The following is a 15,371-nucleotide window of genomic DNA, read 5'->3' as shown; positions in this document are numbered from 1 at the left end:
TCTCATCACGACATTTCAGACAGAAATATTTCAAGGGATGTTTTCTACTATCATCATCATTAGATTGTGTAAGTTTTATGTAAATCTGTGAACTCAAATAAGTTTTTTTTCTTGCCAATTTTGTAATGTTCCTTTAAGATTTATTTAAACACCAAAGTAACTCGCAACAATAAATATAACAATTTGAATAATGATGGCTTCAGCAAGGACGCAGCGATAAAGCCAGGACGCAGCTATAGAATGTTTTAAGCTCTCTTATATTATAACTCAAGAATGGCACATTTTAAACACATTTAAATTGAATCCGAGGTAAAGGTTACTTTTATTACTGTTTTTATTAAAGATAAAAAGCAAAAATTGCAGAGTGACAGATTTGAGCCCTCTCATTTGAAGCCACTATTATTATTAAAGTCTTTGCATTAAATGTTACTGTTTCTAGAATTATATTATTTGGTTCGTGGTAACGCCCTGTGGGTGTCTACTTGACATTGTTTATAGAATGTTTTGGTATGGTTTACACAAACTACGCGAACAGTCACTCATCTGTTTGCGAACAATTACATTCATACTAATAGATGTTAAATTTGCATCGGGGACAGATAAATCAAAAGCTCAGAAAGGGAGGCAATTCCTACGCCTAGTCAAAATGTTGGCAAGGTTAAATTTTGTCACAATCTTTTTCAAATAATAAATATATTTTTTCCATTAATAGTACATTATATAATATATACAAAACTCTACAAAAAGTACAAAAAGACTGATTTTAAGCTTATCACTTAAAGTCTTCAGTACTGCGTTCGAGGGAACTTGTTTACTTGTTTACAACTCTGTCTGCAGGCTTTGAAATGCTAATTCAAAATTTCATATTTTTGTATAGTTTTAGCAAAAAGAAACTACACTCTTCTCCAACTAATACTCGGAGTGGGATACAAATTGTTCATAGTTTCATACCTTCATTTTGCTCTTGCTCATCTCATCAAAAATATATTTGAAAATTTTGTTTGGGGGGGGGGGGAGAAAAGTTTCTTCAGAGCAGGCGACTTTAAGACTCCTCCACAATCTTCCAGCAAGGAAAAGTTGAATTTCTTCCTGGATAAAAAACAGGATTACCAACAAAATGTCCATTTGTTGCTATTTCTTGTTACTGGTATTCGGGCAATTGATAGCTTATCCTGAAAATCACATCGAAATTTGGTTGGTAATCCTGTTTTTGTCAAGGAAGAAATTTCATGCTAAACAAATTTGTGTGCTTAGCAGCTCTATCAAATTGGGCCCAGGGCAACAGAGGCCGTGGTCTCAATGTAATTCCAGGCCCATCTACATGTGTGACACCTAACATAAGCATAGCAGCAAAATAAACCACTGTTTTACAACTTAACCAGCCCATCTTCTTTTCAAACAAATATTATGTATCAATTTAAGTTTTATAACATTAATTGTTTGAATTAATTAGCAAATATTGGTAAGGATGGTTCACAAATAGATTTGTAACCATACACTTGTACATAAATTTAATGAAAAAAAGAAGGAAAAAAAAATGTTGTTTGTGAGCAGAACTTTTTTAAAAATCTCTGACAAAATGACTTGCCTGGATAACAAAACAAAAAAATAGATTTTCCCGCATCTTACTTCGCAAAGGTGCTGATATAAATGGTTTTCATGTTTCAAAACTTTGGAATCCTGTCTTAATCACAATAAGCACTTTAATACGACCATGGAGTGATCTATAACGACTCTTTACTATCATAATTAATGCAGCCCTGTACTATGTTGAGTGAGTAATGCAACTTTAAACCAAGCAAGTCATTGTACATGAGACACAACTTTAGCTCACAAAATACCTTTTTAATAGAGGTGCCGTCTGTAGATCCTAATTAATTGCACAAAAAACATCTTAAAATGTCACTGAATATTACAAAAGTGCTAAAATATCCCTTGAAAATGATTTGCTCACATAAAATTACGTACATTAAATTTAAGATAAAGTCTCAATTTTGTTTTGACTAATCCAGATTTAATTTGGTTGTCATCGAATTAACCCCCAAAACCAAACCCCCCTTGCAAGAAACCAAAATGGACTTTTTGCATCGACATCATCATAGACCTTATCGCAAATACTCGGTACGCGTGCGTTAGGCATGGAAAGAGGTGCATGCTGCTCTAGCTAGCTGATCACTAGCGATTGGTAGCTAGAATGATTGCTAGCTAGACCATCATAATAATAATAAAAAGACTTGTAATGGGCACGTATCCACCCTGCTGGGTGTTAAAGGCGTGGTACTAACCAAAAACAAACAAAACAAAGAACAACAAAATTATTCCTTGAAAACCTGTGACATAAGATAAGTTTTGAGAAGAAATTTGAATGTTGTGGTACAAAAACAAGATCTAAGATTAAGTGCTAGAGAGTTCCAGATGCGTGGCGCAGCTGAACAAAAAGACCTGTCACCCTGTGAGTGTCAAGACTTGGGTTCAATGAGGAGAGATCATAGAACTTGATCGAAAATTCCTTGATGGAGTGTAAACTTGAAGCAGTTCAGATATATAGTGGGGAGCCTTACCATTAAGAGCTTTGTGGACAATGAGCATCAGCTTGAAGATGATTCGGTGAGAGATAGGGAGCCAGTGCAGCGTGCACCTCATTCAACAATTGGTGCTTGTACAATGGGTATTTGCAAAAAGGTCTATGGTCCATTGCCAAGAATATACAGCAACTTTCTCAATTCCTTTATATGAGAACCAACAAAGCTTTTACAAACAAAACTTTTACAAACAAAACGTTAACTATACAACTTTGAATTAATGATAATCGGCAAATGATCAGCTAAATTTTAAACTCAAATTCTTAAAGCCTTTCTAGTACTGGATAACAATTTTAGTAGTATTTTTTGACATAGTTGCATGCCAATGTTTGGCCCTGGGCCTAATGTTCATGAAGCTGTTGACATCAAACAACACTGCTTAGCAAATTTCTTAGCTCAGCGTGAAGTGATTGGAGCAGCAACAATGTGAGCCTTGTTTAATTTTTTGACTGGTGTTATAAACCAAGCCCATAGATATGACAATATTGAACGTATACCTTTAGATTTGGACCAGTGAATAAAATGGGGCCTTGTAAAAAAACTTCCAAACAACTAGGCCCAATGTCATTAAGCCTGTAAGCACAAAATGAAATTGGGCTAAGCTAAAAATGACATGGCATGTGGATTAGTAAAGACTGGTTCCTGCCATTTTGTTCTCAATATGACTGCTTAGCATTACTGCTTAGCAATTTTAACCCTAGCAGTGCCCTGTATTATTAAAAACGTAAAAAGCAAGGCATTTTAAGCTGTAAGTTACTACCAAGCTACCGAAGTTGAATCTGTGAGGAATGACTCTAGACAAATCAAAAACTTCTAATAAGAAAATAAAACAACAACGAACCCTTGCAACTTTTGTAGCTTGTTGAAGTGATACGCATTTCTTCCTGTAGTGTTCCTCCATTTACCATGTCAGCTAAAGCACAACTCAAATACAAATACAAAGGAAATTGTAAAGGCACAGTCCCACTGCAGCGATAACAATAACGATAACCCACTGCAGCAATAACAAGAACGATAACGATAACGACGCAAAGAGAAAGCATTCTATTGGTTTAATGAGCGTGTGTGTGATCTGCGTGAAGCAATTCAACCAATACAATGCGTTCTCTTTGCGTCGTGATCGTTATCGTTTTCGTTATCGCTGCAGTGTGACTCGGCCTTTACACGTACGTTCAAAATTGCTTGTCCCTATACTTGGTGCGTTCGATAAGCTTCCCTGGCTCGACCCCGCAGTGCTCACTCGGGTGAGCCCCTGACAAGAGCTAATCGAACGATCACACTCGCCCTCTCGTGGTGACGGCATGCACCTCAGGTCATCGCCAAGTGACCCACTCAACAAGCAGGGCACTGGGGGCTGACCCGGGTGAGCCCCGTCAAAGCTATTCAAACGTACCGGGACAGACCGGGGTCGACCCAGGGATGCTAAACGAACGCACCCATAGAGACTTATTTATGGATTTATGGATTTTGTTTGTACTCTTCACTGCCAAGGCAAAAATGTGCTTCTTGTTGACGCCCCTCAAACCGTTCCAAAAGTGACGCTAATTTGTCTCGTCCTCATTGGATTTGGTCCGAAACTTCTCGATGAGCGCTCGACTGAGAGGTTGTGAATCTGCAAAAACATTCTGGATGAGAAAAAGAAAAAAGAAAAAAGCCACAGATAAATAAATGTTATCTCAGTTTGGGAGATTGGCATAATATGACCCAAAAAGAAGAAGCCCCACTTGGGCAGGAGAGTGCACCAACCAAGAGGGCTCTGTTTATCGTCTTTAGTCCATACAGAATAATGCAGCACGTCTGCTAACTGGTAGTAGAGTGTTCAACCACCTCACCCCTATACTCTAAAAACTACACTGGCTACCTGTCAATCAGCAAATTCAACTCAAAATAATCACTCCAAATAACAAGTGTTGACGCCCTGTACGACGAACCGGGCCTGAGATCTCTATAAGCAATATGCTTCATGACCCTGGAACTCGCCTGGCCAGTTATGGGGACAAGGCCTTTTCTAATACAGCATCAAGACTCTGGAAATCACTTTCCGAAGACCTTTGCATAGCATTGCTCTCTTCCAGCAGAAACTAAAAGTTGATTTTACTAAATTGTACTACAGTATACAGTATACAGTGCTAACACACATCGGTGTATGGGTAAAAACCAAAATTATTATAAAAACTGATTGTTCTTGCTTACTTTCCTAACAATTTGACAATGCTTTTGCACCTTTGAGTGGTTTACAGGAAAGTGCGCCTTACAATTGCTGTATTATTAGTTGTTCGGCCAACAGCCGAACAACTATTGTTATTGTTATGTTTTTTTGTTTTTTGTTTTTTTTCCCCTCGTGTTCTTCTTTCCCTGCGAACCTTCTCCAGCAATTTTAAACAAAAGTAAAGCTTGTACAAACTTAAAACTTACTAGTACATAGGTAATAGTGAGTAGATGAAACCGCCACTTTTTGGGAATGATGAGGTCATTGATGACGTCATAACGTCATGGCAAGGTTTTTAATGTTGAAAAATTACAATTTGCTTGTTGCTGTATCTCAACGAATATTGAAGCTATGATGTTCATATTTCAGCATCGGATAGATAAAGACTTGGACAACATTTGAAAAGTTAACGCCAAAATCGTACGACCTTAACTTCCGGGTCGTTACCCTGGGTCAAAGTTCGCCTTTGTGTTTTTTTCATAAAAAAAAAACAACTTTTGAGCTTATCTACGGCATAACTCAAGATTGCGATCGATTTAAACCTTGAAACTCTAGAGATAGTTGAACCTTATTTTTTTTAAAGACAACACAGGCCTAATGACGTCATCAGGTATTAAATAACAATAAAACAACGTTTAAAATGTGTAAAAATCATATGGCGTGAACGTTTTTGGGGGAATCCCAAAAGGGCTCTTGTTTGTCCAACAAAAGAGGGCGCTGTTGATTATCAAATCTGTGTACATCATCCCGTGCAGGGGTAGCTAATTTTTTAAAGGGTTTCCATAAATTGCAAATTAAAACCTAAAGCCAATCTCACACAAACATATTGCATTTGTGAAGAAAAAAGGAGTTGTTAAAAACTGTGATACAAGTTTAACTATAAAAATTAACGACACGTTGTAGAAAAAGTCATCTTTATGGTTCAATGTTTTTGAACTACGTCATCACGTAACGTCCAACCGAACACCGTGTTTTTGTAATTAACAAAAATTCTATGTCTAGTTATTATCATTATTACTATTCCCTCCCAATGCTATACCTTGAAGGTATGGCAAACTGTGTTCCTAGAATGCAGCGTGACTGTCTTGAAAGACTCAATGAGTGAAGGAAAGCTGCCTCTGGGGCAAACTCCGGGCATAATTTGCCCCCTTGGGAGTACAAAACGCATTGAACCTGTCACAGCATGCATCAATTGTATAAAGGTACCCTCCCTATGCCTTACCTGCATGAAGGTATGGCAATCTGTGTTCCTAGAATGCAGCGTGACCGTCTTGAAGGATTCAATGAGTGAAGGGAAGCTACTGGCACCCAGGATGGCGTCTTGGTTCTGTTTGATGAGACTTAAACAAACCCTAAACAGAATCTTAGAACCCTCGTAGAAGAGACAGTCCCAGATCCGTAACACCGTCTGGCAAGATAAACAAATTGTAGGAAAATATTATATAAAACTGTATGTCTCAACACCATATTATGACATTGTATAAATCCTTAAGGACTCTAGACACTAATACTCAAAACAATTGTATACAAACTAAATCCTGAGTTTTTATATCAAGATTTTTCACACCAATAGGACGTCTCAAAGCGCTTCAAATTGTTACCCCTGGTCAAGGGGCCTTAAATCATTCCTTAAACCATCTCAGCCTGTGCAACAAATCGCGCCACTCGGCTAAATCAATCACAAGGAAACATGTCTGCCCTGACAGGTACCCATTTACCCCTGGGTGGAGAGAAGCAATTATAGGTAAAAGCTTGCTCAAGAACACAAGTGTCACAACCGGGATTCGAACCCACACTCTGCTGAACAGAGACAGCAGAGCTTGAATTTGGTGCTCTTATCCACTACGGCCACAACACCCTACTTGGTATCGAGCAATGGAGAGTTGTTGATAGTTTGAAACATTGTGAGATACGGCTCCCTCTGAAGTAATGTAGTTTTTGAGAAAGAGGTAATTTCTCACTCAAATATTAAAAAGCTTCAGGCCTGAAGCCTGACAGGCCTGAAAGCCTTATTAGGCATCTGAAAGCAGACAAATTTGTGCAACAACAGTGTTTTTACTTTCATTATACTTGCAATTTCGATGACCAATTGAGTCAAAATTTTTCATAGATTTGTTATTTTATGTTTAGATACACCAAGTGAGAATACTGGTCTTTGACAATTACCAATAGTTTCCAGTGCAGCAGCACCAATACAACTTAACTATTACCTCAATAGGTAGCACATCAAGGAACAGGCAGATAAACCATTTTGTGGTTGGTATTGACCATGGTACTGCCTCTTTCTCCATTCTCTGAGCCACTGCAGGGAGTTTCTGTTTGACCAGCTCCCCTAGTACCTCTTGGTCAGTCTTCAGTCCGGCCATCTGAGGGGTGTAGTACGCTATATAACAACACAAACAAAATCACGCCCCGGTTTCAAAATTATGAAATTGAATTGTCAGACAGTAGGAGGGTTGACTGTGTACTATGTGGACACATTGTACACGCACTAAGTGATATCATATTGCAAGCTAGCATGGTGCTTCTATCACTCAAAACTGTGAGGATGATACTGAATGGTCAGATAGTAGGAGGGTTGACTGTGTACTATGTGGACACATTGTACATGCACTAAGTGATATCATATTGCAGGCTAGCATGGTGCTTCTATCACTCAAAACTGTGAGGATGATACTGAATGGTCAGATAGTAGGAGGGTTGACTGTGTACTATGTGGACACATTGTACATGCACTACGTGATATCATATTGCAGGCTAGCATGGTGCTTCTATCACTCAAAACTGTATGGATGATATTAAATGGTCAGACAGTAGGAGGGTTGAATGTGAACTTTGTTTATACATTGTTTATTCACCACATGATATGATAAATACAGGCTAGCATGGTGCTTCTATCATTCAACACTGTGAGGATGAATGGTCAGACAGTAGGAGGGTTGACTGTGTACTTTGTGGATAAATATTGTAAATTCACCATGAATGCAGTTTGGCATAGTTCACTACATATTATTCAAACTGTGGATAGTATTGAATGGCCAGACAGATTAACACCAAGCTACATCATTCAATCTGAACAAATTATAACACACATTGCTGCAAAGCGCTAAAAGGTAATGATTTTAAGTTTTAGACGAACCGGGTAGAATGTTCTTGACCAGGGTCTCCAGCAGGAAAAAGCAACTCTCTTCGTCTTTGAGGATGAGCAACATGAGCGCTACGATGAAGTTGAGCCCTTGGCAGTAGCCGTCCGCCCGGTGATGATGCGCAAACGCCACCAGGACGTTCTGCAGGGAGGTGCGTTTACTCACCGTGGAGTCGTTACAGAAATAAATGTTCTCTGGGAATGTGCGGTGAAGATCTGTCGCAAAAACAAAACAAAAAATAATCAGGACAGCGCACCAAGTCAAACAAAAGCAGTATCAACTTGAATAACTTTACAGGCCTGTATGCTTAATTTTTAAAAAGGGCAAGGGCACCAAGGCATTTCCTTTATGAGGCAATTTCTACTGTAGCATTTAAAGGGCACATGCAGCCAATTTCACGAAACACTTGTATTAATCCTATCTCGAGTTAGGACGAGTAACTCGTCCTAACTTAGGATGGGTTCAATGCGTCCCAATGTCTATGGATTCGTCTGAAGTCCCAAGATTAATCCTAAGTTAGGATGAGTTTGGTGAAATCGACGACAGGGGGCATGGAGGCTATTGCCTCTGTGAAGTATCAGGTCTGACTTTAAACTCTAGGGAATTATTAATTGAAATTTTGAACCAAAAGGCATGAAGGTGAAGCATTGTGGCCAGCTAGGCCTTAGTAGTTAGGTCGCAGTGTGGCCAGCTAGGCCTTGGTAGTTAGGATGCATTGTGGCCAGCTAGGCCTTGGTAGTTAGGAGGCAGTGTGGCCAGCTAGGCCTTGGTAGTTAGGACGCATTGTGACCAGCTAGGCCTTAGTAGTTAGGTCGCAGTGTGGCCAGCTAGGCCTTGGTAGTTAGGAGGCAGTGTGACCAGCTAGGCCTTGGTAGTTAGGAGGCAGTGTGGCCAGCTAGGCCTTGGTAGTTAGGAGGCAGTGTGACCAACTAGGCCTTGGTAGTTAGGACGCATTGTGACCAGCTAGGCCTTAGTAGTTAGGTCGCAGTGTGGCCAGCTAGGCCTTGGTAGTTAGGAGGCAGTGTGACCAGCTAGGCCTTGGTAGTTAGGAGGCAGTGTGGCCAGCTAGGCCTTGGTAGTTAGGAGGCAGTGTGACCAGCTAGGCCTTGGTAGTAAGGCCGCAGTGTGGCCAGCTAGTTCTTGGTAGTTAGGACGCATTGTGGCCGTATCCTGGCCAGCTAGGCTGTATCATGGCCAGCTAAGCTGTTTCGTGGCCAGCTAAGCCGTATCGTGGCCAGCTAGGTTGTATTGAGGCCAGCTAGGCCGCGAGATTAGGACTAAAGACAAACCCAACCAACCTGTTTTTATGACCTCCATCAGCTCAGCATCTTTAGGTCCATCAAGAAGTCTTTGGTACATGCCTGGGTTTTGTTCTTTCATTGCTTCGGCTCCACTCACGTACATCCACACCAGACCTCGGTACTCGTTAGAGATGCCTTTACGGACATAACGTTTTACTGTTGGGATAAGCCAATGATAAATATTTTGAAAAGCAGTCGCCCAAGTCCATTTCTTTTTGTTAACCTTAGTACCCCAAGGTTTTTGGCTAGAGTCCACTCTAAATCTTCCACTCTATGGTCACTGAAAACCAACATAATTGGACTTTGATAAGGGCCCTATTTCATAGCACTGCTTAGCGGCCGATTTTGTGCTTACTTTTCGATTTCATTTCATAGCACTGCTAACCGTAAGAACATCAAAAGGCATGCTAACCTTCTGGTGCTTACTGGAGGAAAAAGAATGATGTTACAATACAAATACATGGGGAGTCACAAGACAGCCGCCTAATTTACACCTTAGCAAAGTTTTCTGCAAAATTTGCTTATATCGTTAAGCAGCGCTGTGAAATTGGGCCAAGATGCCTGGCCCATGCCCGGCAACTTGGGCCTACAGCCCCCAAATCCTCCAAAATCAGAAAACACCCTTCAAAGCATTTTTGAGGATTTGGTTGGGTAAGCAGAAAATATTGCGTAACACTTCGTCTGCAGAAATGAGCAGAATATCAGTCACATATTGTACATGTAGTGACATGGTACATGTAGTTTTGCTAGTAACCTTATTCTGGTAAGCAACTTGTTGTGCTTAGCGGTTATTTCCTGTTAAAGGCACTGTACACGTTTGGTAATTGTCACAGACCAGTGTTCTCACTTGGTGTACCCCATCACAAGCATAAAACAACGAGCCTGTGAAAATTTGGGCTCAATTGGTCTTTGAAGTTGCGAGAAAATGATAAAAGAAAAAACAACCTTGTTGGACGAATTTTTGTGCTTTCAGATAGGAATAAAAGACTTCTAGCTAGAAGTCTCTTAATATTTTAGTGAGGAGTTACTTCTTTCTCAAAAACTACATTACTTCAGAGGGAGTCGTTTCCCACAATGTTTAATACTATCAACAGCTCTCCAATGCTGCTTACCAAGTCAGTTTTCAAAATAATATTTGTTTTGAGTAATTACCAATTGTGTACCTTCCCTTTAAAGCAGCTCTTTATAATTTGGCTCTGTATACAGAGGTTTGTACAAGTACCTTTGAATGATTTCTTGACATTTTTCTTTCCATCCATGACTTTGTCCCATTTTCCTGCTCTCCTTGCCAGTACGCTAAGATACTGTGACATGAATTGCTCGTACGTCTCATAATCAAAGTCGTCTGGCCGCCTGAACCCATAGGCATCAATCTCACTGTGGGAGAAACAAACAAAATTAATGTTGAGTTTGAGTTTGAAAGATGTGCTGTTATCCATAAAGCTCTCTTGGTACAGTACATGCAGAGCTACAAAAGGGAGTTTTTGTTTACGACGACGGATGGTTCTACCATGGTAACGACGACATTTGGCGTCACCTGCCCATGCGTCGGCTTTGAGGACAGTCATCCCTCAATGTCTACGACAGTACTTGGGATGATTCTGCGTTGCGCTGAAAACGGCGTTTCTTCTAACATTAACGCTCACTGATGGGAAATTAGTTTTATTTATTTCTCATCAAATACAACATTTCAGACAGAAATATCTGCTACCATCATCATCATTTTATGTAGATCTGCCGTTGATTTCACAAAGAGTTAGGACTCGTCTTATCTCGAGTTAGGACGAGTAACTCGTCCTAACTTAAGATTAATCTCAAGGTCGGCATACTACAGTGCAGGGCTGGGACTCGTCCCAAGTCATAAGATTAATCCTAAGTTAGGAAGAGTTTTGTGAAATCGACGGCAGTGATCTTAGACGAGTTTTTTTCTAACCAATTTTGTAACTTATGTACATTACGTGCAAGCCTACTGTAAAAGGTACGAACCTAATATTGTTTTAGTTGATGGAACTATACCAGCAGGACCCGGAAACAACACTCTATGTACTACAGAAAAGTCAATAATTAGTTTAGTTTCCTATTGAAAGTGTAGTTGACACATTCATTTGCAGGCTGGCACCAAATTCACAGTGAATGATATTAAATGGTCAGACTGTATGTCGGTGAGCTTGCTAGAATGGGCTTCAGGGCTCCTGATGACATGACCGAGAGTGAAATTTCATTCCTGCTGTTAAAGGCACTGGGCGCGCTTGGTAATTGTCAAACACCAGTATTCTCACTTTGGTACATTATATCTCAACATTTAATGAATAAAATACTAAATCTGTGAACATTTTGACTCCATTGGTCATCAAAGTTGCAAGAGAACAATGAAAGAAAAAACACCCTTGTTGCACAAATTTGTGTGCTTTCAGATGCCTGAAAGGCTTCAGGCCTGAAGTCTTTATTTGAGTGAGAAATAAACTCTTTCTCAAACATTACATAACTTCAGAGGGAGCCGTTTCTCACAATGTTATCAACAGCTCACCATTGCTCGTTACCGAGTAAGTTTTGATGCTTACTATTAGTTTGAGTAATTACCAATAATGTCCAGCGCCTTTAATGTGGCCTTGCTTTGTTTCACCAGAAGTCATTAAGGAATTAACTCTATTTTTAACTATTACAAAATAACAGAACAGTATATCTTGTTCACATCCCGACTGAATTGTTTACAAATGTGGACAAGTATCCTGGATTACTCATTACAGGAAGGGCAACGACAACATCATACAAAGGAAACACTTTTTAATGTACAGCCTACAGTTAAATGATGCATTCACACTGGCAAGATTCAAAATAGATATGTTGAAAGATTTGCATTTATAACATGGAATGAAGGTTGACAGTGTCAGGAATGTCCCTTTAAATTTTTTTTAGTTTTAAATGCTACACGCTTTTATCTCGTAAACCTTATTAAGAAAAGTGTGAATTGAGGTTAAAAGATTTGGATACTTTTTGTAGACACGAAACACAAACGTCCACATATATAAAATAACATTAATAAAAAAACATGAAAAAAACACACAAAAACCCCCCCGGCAAAAAAACCCACCAAAAACATGAAAAAATATAAACAAGTAATACACTAAAATAGTGTACTCTGTAAAAAAAACGTTCCAATAAAGGGACCCAAGTTAGTAAAACAATAATTTTATATGCTAAAAGTAAAAAAACAAAATTAATTGTAAACAAAAAAACAATTAATTGCTGAAGCCAGTTTCACGCATGGATTATTGTCAGGGGGATTGTATGCTAATTTTAAAAGTACGCAAATTTTACAAACCACTTGCTTTGCAATTTTTCTTGACTCAGGGTTAAGGTGAAGTTAACTGTAGCCTGAAACCTTTATTAGAATCACACTGGAATTTTTAATTAAAAGATACACACCTATACTCAATGACAGAGAGAAAAAAACAAAATTAAAAGAGCAGACTTTTTTCATATGAATACAATAGGACGAGGTACACAGATGTCTGATTGGTGTTCCACAACACATGCCACAAATAATGACAAATCAATAATTTTAATCAGTTTGATTGTGAATCTGGAATTGGGACAATGCACAATTATGCTAACATAGTTTGACACTACATTTGTTTGTAATTCACGGTCGTGTCACAAGACATGGATGGGTGGGATGGGGAAGGGGGGGGGGTGGTTAGACAGATAGTGTACATGTATGTAGCTTAATTCTTTCTCACCTCTGAAGGCTTCGGTGAAGATCATAATTTTATGCATACTTTTATCTAATTAATATTTATTACGGTAAACTCTGTACATACTGTATAATTAATATAGATTGATTTTTAGCTGAGCAGCGCATATTTGTTGCACAGGCTGTATACTCCCCAGGGAGCTGAGATGGTTTAAGGAATGAATTAAGGCCCAGTGACCAGGCGTAATAATGTTGAAAGTTGTTATTATTTATTGACCAAGAATGGAGATTATTTGCGACATGAAGGTTTGGTTTCTGTGCAGATTCCACAAAAGAAAATACATCTATTATATTTTTTACAAAATTCAAGACTTGCTAAGCCAGTTAAAATAAATAAAAGAGAAGATCTACTAGGAAGGATATATTATCTATGTTTTATAAGAACAGTTTAAAATGTAATATAAACACAGAGCGAAACCTCAAGAACTAATTGTGAATGTAAATAAAGCGTTTTTGAAAGGACAGGGGCACCAAGGCATTTTTTCCTTGGTACACGTATGTATAAAAGGCACCCTCTTTGAGGATTGGAAGTTGTAAATTTCTCCTGACGATGACTAGAGCAAGCTAGTCGAAACGTTGAGACCAATTCAGAACTGACTCCGCGGCAGTACAGTTAATTACGATCCTATAAGCTAAAGTAGTAGTCCCAGCCTATTTTCTATACCATCCGCCCTGGTAATAGTTAAAAAGCAGGACAGTTCTTTTCAGAACTGAGAAGTCTCCCGAACCTCCGATTATCTACTCCGCGGCAGTAGAATAAAGCAAGAGAGTTCTCTAAGAACAAACTCTACCTGGCAAGTAGATACACACATGGTGTTACCGCACACCATTGTAAATTTCTATTAGAGCATTTCAAGGGCACAAAGGCAATGACCAGGGGCATGTGAAGTAGTACCAGGCCAGTATCAAAATCCATTGATAGCTTCCTTCCTTTTCAACTTTGTTTTTAGGGAGTTGCCTTTCTTTCCAATTACTCAAAACAATACACCATCAGTTACATTGGACAGTAGTGTAGAGCAGGGCCAAATTTCATAGAGCTGCATTTAAGCAGAAATATTGCTTGACATGCTGCTACTAAGGGTGCGTTCGATTAGCTTCCCCGACCCCGCGGTGCTCACTCGGGTGAGCCCCTGACTAGAGCTAATCGAACGACCACTCACCCTCTGGTGGTGACGTCATGCACCTGGGGCCAGCCCCAAAGTGAGCCCCTGACTAGAGCTAATCGAACGACCACTCACCCTCTGGTGGTGACGTCATGCACCTGGGGCCAGCCCCAAAGTGGGGCTGACCCGGGTGAGCCCCTGGAATGACGTCGAAGCTATTGCGAACTTTCCGGGGGCAGACAGGGGTCGACCCAGGGAAGCTAAGCGAACGCACCAATGTAAAAATAGATACCAAAATCACAAGTACATGTACTGTGAAGTTGTTGTACATTGGGCCCAGTGGATTAGAGTACTTCTAGAAAATATAAGGCTCCCCAGTCTCTAGAAGTAGTGGATTATCAAATATGATTTACTCTCCTGAAACCATGTTCATCCCTTACAATTCAAATTATGACACCTTTGTATTTTTGTAAACAACCCCAAAAAACTTCCCCGAACTTAGTTGCAATTTAATGTAACCCTCACAGGAGGGTAACGTTATCGCAACTACCCCAAACGAGGTTTTATTATATTCCATTCTAGTTTAAATAGTTCATTATTATTTAACTTTTAATCATAGTTTTAGTATTATAATAATGATAAATTTTTGTATTATTAAATTAAAAAGTAAAACAGCAATACAAAAAATTGTAAAACAAATATTAAGTCAAGAACAATGTATTGTAAGAAATAGTAACTAAAAGTACTTTTAAATTATGAAAGTTTTGAAAAAATCGACCTCTGTGTATGTTTTTTTTAATGTTTAAGATGACGGTGTTTCAACAACAACGATTTGACCCCAATGACAGAGCGAGCTTCACTGATGACAGTGGCAACTGCCATGGGGTCCGCCCGTCCGAGCTGCCCGGCCGCGCGGCCGGCGGGGCGCACGATGGTTTTGACCTCACGCTAAAATAGACAGTACATACACACGGTCTGTTTCGGAACTCCCGCAGACTCGCTGCAAAGCAGGTTCCAGAACAACTCCCTGCTCTCTCAAGCATGGCATGACCTAACAACTAAACCAAAGATTAGGTCCTCTAACAAAGAACTACACATAACACTATTATTTTCAGAAATAAAACTTGAAACACGCCTACCTTCGGATAAAATCAGCACTGGGCTGGGCGTTTGAGGTACCGCCTGTGGCCGCCATGATTTCTGTTTGTTGTGTGTATTGTATAAACGTTGGCGGCGCCCTTTACTCTACAGCAACCACAAAAAATTCCGCCATACA

General features: G+C 39.5%; 1 protein-coding gene across 1 annotated transcript; it reads right to left on the bottom strand.

The window, feature by feature from the left end:
• Window positions 1-3,958: 3,958 nt before the first annotated feature.
• LOC117298404 (growth hormone-regulated TBC protein 1-A-like) lies at window positions 3,959-15,325 on the bottom strand. Its single transcript, XM_033781657.1, has 7 exons — window positions 15,235-15,325; window positions 10,461-10,615; window positions 9,236-9,394; window positions 7,931-8,152; window positions 7,002-7,174; window positions 6,014-6,199; window positions 3,959-4,207 (listed from the first exon to the last, which is right to left on the bottom strand). Exons 1-7 carry the CDS (start codon window positions 15,288-15,290, stop codon window positions 4,124-4,126), a joined length of 1,035 nt encoding a protein of 344 aa, XP_033637548.1. The 5' UTR covers window positions 15,291-15,325; the 3' UTR covers window positions 3,959-4,123.
• Window positions 15,326-15,371: the final 46 nt, after the last annotated feature.

This window comes from Asterias rubens, chromosome 13, assembly GCF_902459465.1.
Source record: "Asterias rubens chromosome 13, eAstRub1.3, whole genome shotgun sequence".
In the NCBI taxonomy this organism is placed as follows: Eukaryota; Metazoa; Echinodermata; class Asteroidea; order Forcipulatida; family Asteriidae; genus Asterias; species Asterias rubens.
This window is presented reverse-complemented; position numbering and strand designations above follow the sequence as displayed.